Here is an 8784-nt window from a genome sequence, read left to right as displayed (position 1 = left end):
CATTTTAAAAGATGATATTTTAAAAAGCTAAACCATTTAAAGGAGAAACAGGACTCACATATAATATACCTACCACAGTTTTTCGTATTTAACAATACAGAACATTTCACACCATGGCCTTTAAATCTCATTACAACACGGATAATAACAATATGTGACTTATCTAGGAAAAGTTGTAACGAAGAGAAATGTTTTACTTTAGTTGTTTGATTTAAAGTATGGCATTTTTGAAACCCCACTGTTTCATGTGATTAACAAAGTTCAGAAGTCGTGTGAGTTTGGTTTAAAGTAAATGATATACATTATAATAAACCTGCACCTCTGCACGGGTATGAGAAGCTGTTATTGTTTCATGAATGCATGAAAATGTATGTGACCCTCGGAGCTTCACCTTTCTCTTTCACCTGCATCTCTGACCCCGTGCTCTCCTCCGCAGAGATCCCTCAGTGTGCAGGCTGTAGTCAGCACATCCTGGATAAGTTCATCCTGAAGGTGCTGGACAGGCACTGGCACTCCAAGTGCCTCAAGTGCGCCGACTGTCAGACTCCGCTGGCGGACAAATGTTTCTCCCGAGCAGGAAGCGTTTACTGCAAGGAGGATTTCTTCAAGTCAGTGCACTTCTTGCTTTGCTTTCTTATTGTTTTTGTGTTAGTGACAAACCTGATGCCAATGGTCCAGGCTTTCTTTTACAAACTCAGGAGGTTTCCTTTTCCAGAGTCATGTCGTGTTTTACTTGACAAACTCCAAACAAACGAGTTGCACTCAGAGCAAGAGACGATTTAACCCAATAACGGGGTTAGAATGAGAGTAAAGCTGTTGTTCTTTTGGCTTCCTATTTGAATAATTCTTATTTGATACGTACAAAACAACCAAGCCTCTCGTTTGGATCGTATTTGGTAAAACAAAACTGCTGGCAACAATAACCCAAATTTTTAATTTACGAAGTTGACTAACTTAAATCCAATTGTTTGGGAATTCTCACTTTAATATTTTACTTTCTTTTGAAAGTATTGTGTTCTAAATAAACTGCGTAGAAAATAACACCTTGGGTAAAACACTGTGTTCGATTTAATAAATTTTTGCATCGAAACAAAAACACTGAGAGCAGAGAAACTGTGGTGAATACCATCTTGATTTTATTACTTGGGTTAAAGGAATTATTCCTTGGGTTTTTATAATTATGTCTGCTACTTAGTTACAAATGAATGTTATTATTTAGCTCAGTTTAAGGCACCATGCAGGCCTTTGGTTTATTTTAAAATGACTATATGTTTTGTGTTGACAGTATTTGTAATACTCAGAATTATTCCTCACAATTTTTTTAATTCATATTTTAGTGACTGTTCTGTTGTACTGACACCATAAAAGAGACAAATTTCAAAATAAGTGCTCAAAACCCCTTACACTTCCCATGTTCCTTTTCTTTTTCTTTCTTTCTTCGTTTCTTTCAACCCAAGATTGGATTTCTGAGGCATTACAGAAGAAAATTGAGTTTGACTTTGATTCAGAAGAGGATCTGCCGATCTGAGCTTTTTACTAAATCATGTTTGAAAGATTTTAATGCTCAAAAGTTGAATGCGATCTAAAGAGTTCTGCAGTCTCACCGAGAGCTAACTGTGTTAGCTGACCCAGGGGACAGCAGGGGGATGTTTGCATGTTCAGAATGTGGCTGGAGAACACACACATGCATAAACAGACAATAACACATACACACAGATCCAGTAATGATTTGAAGGCTTCACCATGCTTTTTTCCTGTGGGTTGGTCATATGATTTACAGCCTCCCAGAGTCAGGGTTGTATTGGTTCTCCTCAGGGTGTGTTTACTGTGAGTACCCTTCCTCATCCTCTTCTTTTTCTCTTTTTCCTCTTTTCCACCCCCTCCTCCTCGTCTTTAGCTCTCGATACTTCATCTGCAAAAACATAAACATGCAAACATGCACCCCCACCACCACATGCACACACAGTGCATTGATTCTCTCCATCTATCAGCCTGTAGACAGGTCTATCGTTAACACAAGTACATTCCAGTGCTGATTTCTCCCTCCACAACAGCTGAAGCTTCTATTAATACAGACACTGTGTCATCACTCTTGGATGCAGTTGAAGAAATAGCTGTCTAGCATGTGAAATTTTAATCTCAGTTGGTCTCACTATCTCCATCAGCCTGTACATTGGTTATAAATAGAAGATGGATGTCAATCTACTTTGCTGCTGTTTTGCATTCAAATTTCTAATGGCAGCTCTTTTCCTCATGTTTTCCCACAGGCGTTTTGGAACAAAATGTGCATCATGCCAACAGGGAATTCCTCCAACACAAGTTGTGCGGAAGGCACAGGACTTTGTGTATCACCTGCATTGCTTTGCCTGCATAATGTGCAGCCGACAGCTGGCCACTGGGGATGAGTTTTACCTCATGGAGGATGGGAGGCTGGTGTGCAAGGTGGATTATGAGACAGCAAAACAAAACGGTAGGTGTGCGTACAGTATATCCAGAATATTAATGAACAGTTGATAGCTTAAATCCACTCGGCTCAAAAGTATTCGAATAAGGAGAAAATCAGGTTCCCACTGTATTTAAAAAGAAGAAAAAGATTAGTTTTAACAATCATGACTCATTATCGTTATATTCTGAAACAGCTTATGTGATTCAGTGTTGATTGAGCCTTTACTACTGTATGTCACAGTGACAGGTAAAGCTACAGTACATGCACTGTGTAATGCAGTGAAATGATTATTAGATGTGGATATACAGTATGTTGTTGTCATCTGGGTGTGTATGCTGCCTCCCTCCCTTTCTCTCCTCTGAGATTTCCATGCATCTCTGATTGATTATGTAAAGTGAAGCCAGACTCATATGGTGCAGCCCCAGTAATTCTGTTCCACTAGCACTGAGTAGATTTATGTCTTCTGCTGTGGGAGTGAGAGATGTATAAGGACAATAATACACTTTCATACATGCCAAATCACTTCATTTTACACACATACACTCCATGCGAAGGTCGAGGGGCAGTGCCTGCTAAAGCGACGTGACAAATTTAAGAAGATGTTATTGACATTTGTAATGGTGTTTTTAGATGATTCGGAGACAGGGACCAAGCGGCCGAGGACCACCATCACCGCCAAGCAGCTGGAGACCCTCAAAAGTGCCTACAAAAACTCGCCAAAGCCGGCACGTCATGTCAGAGAGCAGCTTTCCTCTGAGACGGGGCTGGACATGAGAGTAGTGCAGGTGGAGGGTTTTTGTCCATTTATCTGTATAAGGCTACTCCTAGTTTGGCAGACAGGTTTCTCACTAAAGCAAAAAGACAACATCAGATCCTCCCCAGTGGAGTATTTTTAAAACTGGCCACCACTTTTTAAATAATTCAGCTTTACCAAAATGATTTTAGCCTCATATGAAGCTGAGTACAAGCTAAAGTCCTCATGAAGTTTCCTTTTGTTTGTTTTAAAATATAGATAATGCAAAACTAGCACTCAGCCCTTTGCTATCAGGGCTTTCTGAGGACCTGAAAAGACATCAGGATACAAATATGTCTCCAAACTTTTTTATGTATGATGCATTTCAGAGGTTTACACTCACAACTGTTTTGTAAAAAGGCATATGATTTAGATTCAGACAATATAGTTTGACATGTTCTGAAACAGTGAGTGATGTCAGATTAAACTGAAAAAAGTTTCAGATCATGATTATTATTAGTTGTAGTAGGATTATATCATGACACTAGTTGTTACTAATGATTAATATGATTTCTGTCAGGTTTGGTTCCAGAACAGACGAGCGAAGGAAAAGCGCCTGAAGAAGGATGCGGGTCGGCATCGCTGGACTCAGTTTTATAAAAGTGTCAAACGCAGCCGAGGGGAGACGAAAGTGGAGAAGGAAAGCTCAGCTGATGACGCAGGACTCAGTGACAGTGAACTGAGCTTCAGAGGTGCCTACTGTGTGGACAACATCCACTGAGTATATGTTTTTATTGCTTAAGAGACAGATTTCAGAAAGGGAATTGTCAGTCATGCTGCCATGCTAACAGAATTAAGGGAGGCTGCTAAATGACACAAGGGCAGTAACAACTGAATGTGTCTTTGTGACATTTCATTTATTTCCTTGAGTTGTTCAGTGCATGGTATCGTTCTCAGGCAAATTCAAAATGGCATTCTCATTTCACATTCTCCTCGTACCTTCACCACGGCTGTTCAAGCCTACTCCTGCCTCAATTTGTTGAGCTTAGTATGACGCAAACAACATTTTAGAAATCCCTGTGTTATTTACAGTAATGTTTGCAAACCCAATTTTGAGTAGCCATAAAAGTCTTCAAGCTGCTTTTAACAAGAAAGCCATTTTTATGAGAAATGAAAACATGGTGACAGAAACTCTATAGAGCATGTGAGGCTTTTAGTCAATTAGTGCACCGAGGCTTTGTTGTTACTGAAACCACCCAGGGGAGGGAATGAGCTGGAGACACATTCGGTATTGTGGTAACTGCACACATATAGACCTCCTTTGTTAGGGAAGAACATAAAACACATCCTTTCTTATGAACCAACCTCAAACACTTACAGTATGAAATACCTCAGTGGCTGGTCCAACTACTGTACCTCTCTGAAATGCACACGTTGCCACAGTAACTCTCACTCATGAAAGCACTTAACTGTAGAGAGGTACAACTGTATAATGTTCATGCAGTTGACTGTTGATGTGTCAGAAGTTTTATACCCCTCATGCTAAATGACACTGTCTCTTCCACAGAGGACCAAGTCCTGTCAGAGCTTGGCCACACCAACGGGCTTTATGGGAGCATGGGAGACGTAACTAACAGCGCGGTGCTGAATGGTGGCTTCTCTGTGGATGCAGCAGGACAACCCTACCATGACATCCGAGCAGCAAGCCCCTACGGCCTCCCTCAGTCGCCCTCCTCCATCGCCTCGCTGCCTGGCCACACCCCTCTCCTCAACAACCTGGGCTTCAACATGGACGGTCTGGTGGCGCAAGGAGGACCAGGTGGGATCGGACAGGCTCTGAGAGCCATGGCGGGGGGGCCCACCTCAGATCTGTCTACAGGCAGCAGTACGGGATACCCAGACTTCCCCACCAGCCCCGCCTCATGGCTGGACGAGATGGACCATTCCCAGTTTTGAGTTACAAACATAGTAGAAGATCTTTGTGGGGACATGGCAAAACAGACTCACGAGGCTTTTTACATTTCTTTTTATCACCCTCCAAGACTGGTATGTTTTATGGTGCTGGGTGAAGAGCATAAGGATGAGAAGAAGTACCGCTCTCAGCCATTGTAACGGCGAGGCAACATACAGGTTGAGGTGTTTAGCCTGGAGAAAAACAGTCAAGAACACGTCCATGCCACTGAACTTCCGATCACAACACTATCATACAATTTTTTATTATCACCTCACTTTATTTTGTTCTTCATTCGCTGAAAACGAGACTGGATTTCCAATATGTCAGAGGATTACGCTCACAAGGGAGGCAACATTGTGTTGTCCTTGTCCATCCTTGTCTAACAGCTACAACATTAGGGCTAAAGTCTAGATCAAAGTCCCTATGAGACCCAAGAGGCACCTGCATGCTTCTGATTGAAAATGAATAGGACTGCTGTCTGGCCATATCACAGCTTTTACATTGGCAATGCACTTTACTCTCCTCTTCTTTTTCTACACACAGGGACAGGAATGCAGAGGAAAGGGATAGAAAAAGGATGAGAGACATATGCACAAGGCTAAAACACAGTGTTTCATTGGGAGAGAAATTTATAAGAACAGTGGCACAAGTGTGAATTTTGAACCATGCAAATGTTTTTAATGTATTGCTGACGCTTACAAGTTATTAAGAAGTAGATGGTCATTGGTTTGTCTGTCCATTTGTCCTTAGAAGCTGATGTCTCTTCTGTTTGCTACACAGCAGGTCTCTCTTCTATGTTTATAGGTGCTTGACTTGTTCTTGTCTGTGTAAAACTTGTCTGAGAGCAGACATTTGTCAGTGTTAAATTATCTGTTTCCAGACTCACCAGGACCTAAAGTTTATGTGTTGGAACAGTCTGAATGTTTAGGGTTTGGAGAAATTCTGGTGATATATCACACAACAGTTTTTTTAATGTATTCTGTTGAATGCACAGATGTATGACAAGGAGATATGCAGAGTTCTTTGTAGATATTATTGAGCAAATGAAATGCAGAACACTGATATTCAAAACACCAGGAAGTATTAGCAGGAACCCTGACACAAAAAAAATCCCCTCTGTGTCAGGTGTTTGTGTTTCCTCGGTCTGATCTAGGCTTCTCTTGGTAATCTACTCAGCCCAGCAGAGCTCTAGCTTTGCCCGCTATCAACCTATGTACTGGCCCCAGATGTGTTGTCAGCCTGTTCTCCCACAGCCTGGCCTCCATGTCAGAGGGATTACCACACATACAGAGCTGATACTCAACTGTATAATGAGGAACTGCTGGGCTGATGTGTTTCTTATAGCCACATCAGCTGCATCTTAAAGCCCTGACAACAACTGAGAAAAATAGACCCCTGATTCTGATACTATTGAAATGCAGAGCAGCTAATAGTTCTGCCTAATGAGCATCTCAAAACCAATGGTTGTCTTGGGAAGGTTTGCTTAAAAACACACTGCTGGGGATCATATCTTCACTCCTGTTTCTGCTTGTCTGTTGAAGAAAAGAAATCAAAGCCTTATCTATGTGGCCACTTTTTTTTTTTTCAAAAATAAAAAATAAAAAAATTGCCAAGTCCTCTTCTACCAGAGCATCCTATTGAAGAGCCAGAAAGCAAATCAGTAAACAGAAAGTTAAATCTAGACACTTTTGAAAACTTTAGATTACAGCCCACACATTATTGTATAACTGTGTTATGTACTGAATCAATGAAATCCTTACTGTGTAACTGCACTAGGTTTAATGTGTATGTATAGACAAAGGAGGCAAGAGGTTAAGGAATAAAGGGGTAACAACTGTGTGTATACAAAGGACTTGTACTACTTAAATTACATTTTTTAAATCACTGAGTAATTCAGTAATAAGTTTCAAATAAGTACAATAATTTCATCACTGATAACAAAGAAAAGGGAAAATAGTGTTTATATTTCACATGTATGACATTAATAGTGGTATAATTCAATTTAAAATTAAAATAAGTTTGGGAATCAACAGTATAAAAGGGAATAAAACATGAATTTTAAAATGTCCCGTATGCACTCTATGATTATTTCATTTGTGCCAGGTAATATAAAAAGACATCTTGCTTAATTTCAAATTTGTGAATCTCTTATTCCCTGTATTCTCTCTGTGTACATTCTGTGCCAGTAGCTACGCAGTAAGTGTTTCCTTGATACCTTAATATTTACAGTATGATGTAAACTGCAGGCTGTAATCTATAGTATTAAGTGGGAATCATATACAAACACATTACCACTACAGTTTTAAGTCTGTGTTGCCTCAGAAATTGCATTTTAATTGTTGTAAATTTTGTACAGTTTGAAAATGTGTTGATTGTCTTGTTTCATGAGCGCTATTTATTATTGCCATGTGTCTTTGAAAAAGATGTAAAAGAGAGCACTGACTTTATTCATTTATGCCTTCTGTGTAATGGTATGAACTGTGTACAGTCAAATCTATATGAGGAAAATAAAGCGGAATCGTCTTTGGGTTACCCTCGGGTGCTTTTCTCTTTAATACACCAGTCCTGCAGTGATGACTGTGAGAGTTAAGACTTCCAGCTGAAACCTGTTTTCAATATATCAAAAGAAAAGGATCTGCTGTAGGTGTTTCTATTATTTTGCCTTATCTAAACTCTCTTAGTGTGAGTTAACCTGCAAATTCATTTACCCATTGAGAGCATTTACCACACACTTAGGCCTCTATTCAATTGTGGAGATCCATTTAGTACCACCAACAGACAGTGGTCAGTCAGTTAACAGTGATTGATGCTGCTTTCCTCTCTCGCTCTGGGGTGGGGGTGACAAGAAAGATACATGAAGAGAGAAAAGAAATACAGGAAGAAAGAGGAGAGAGAAAAAAACAAAACAAGTGGAGAAACAAATGCCCTGCTGGCTGTTTCTCATATCCTCTCGGTGTTAGAGACAAAGCAGCAGATTGCAGTGCTGCGCTGTCAAACCTATCCTTAATCTCTGTGCTGTTAACTAATTGTAAAGTGCTTTGTGAAATACAGTCAAATATACTTTGTGGTCAGGCAAAGAGGCCCATATGCAGCCAGTTAGCTTGTATGCCAATATGTCAAGCTGGTGAATAAACTATATGCAGGCCCATAGCCAGGATTTTTAATATTAACACTGTTAAAATAACAAAATATTAAGTCTAAATCAGTTTGTTAACATGCTCACAATTACAGTCCTACCACAGTGATGTTAGCATAGCAGGCCATGTCCACCATCTTAATGTGTTAGCATGCTAACACTTGGTAATTATCACTAAAAGTACAGCAGGGCTAAAGGAGATTATTTTTGTTCTGTAGATAGTTGGTCATCAACCCAGGCACTGGGTTTAGATTCTCACCAAATTCTTACATTTTATCCCCTGAATGTGTGAATGAATGTCTGTGTCATGGCAATGTATCTACCACAGTTGTTGAGGTATTTCAGTCTGGACCAAAGTGGTGGACAGACTGACCAACAGATAAAATCACACTGCCAGCATGGCTGAAAGTATCTGAAGCAGCCTGACAAAACAAATCACTGGTCAGCAGAAGTTAAGGTGCCAACCATGAACCACAGTGCCTGATTTGCCCCCCAGCCACTGTCGTATATCATTA

General features: G+C 40.2%; 1 protein-coding gene across 1 annotated transcript in view; it reads left to right on the top strand.

Moving 5' to 3' along the window:
• lhx4 (LIM homeobox 4) overlaps window positions 1-7641 on the top strand; it is a 10853-nt gene extending 3212 nt beyond the window's left edge. The window contains exons 2-6 of the mRNA XM_020612949.1: window positions 437-608; window positions 2268-2470; window positions 3077-3231; window positions 3760-3931; window positions 4747-7641. Of these exons, the coding sequence (XP_020468605.1) occupies window positions 437-608; window positions 2268-2470; window positions 3077-3231; window positions 3760-3931; window positions 4747-5135 (1091 nt within the window). The 3' untranslated portion in view covers window positions 5136-7641. The remainder of the gene's footprint in view (window positions 1-436; window positions 609-2267; window positions 2471-3076; window positions 3232-3759; window positions 3932-4746) is intronic.
• Window positions 7642-8784: the final 1143 nt, after the last annotated feature.

The sequence above is a fragment of the Monopterus albus genome, unplaced genomic scaffold (genome assembly GCF_001952655.1).
Source record: "Monopterus albus unplaced genomic scaffold, M_albus_1.0 scaffold129.1, whole genome shotgun sequence".
Taxonomy (NCBI): domain Eukaryota; kingdom Metazoa; phylum Chordata; class Actinopteri; order Synbranchiformes; family Synbranchidae; genus Monopterus; species Monopterus albus.
The sequence above is the reverse complement of the archived record's forward strand: the minus strand, read 5'-3'. Positions and strand labels throughout refer to the sequence as shown.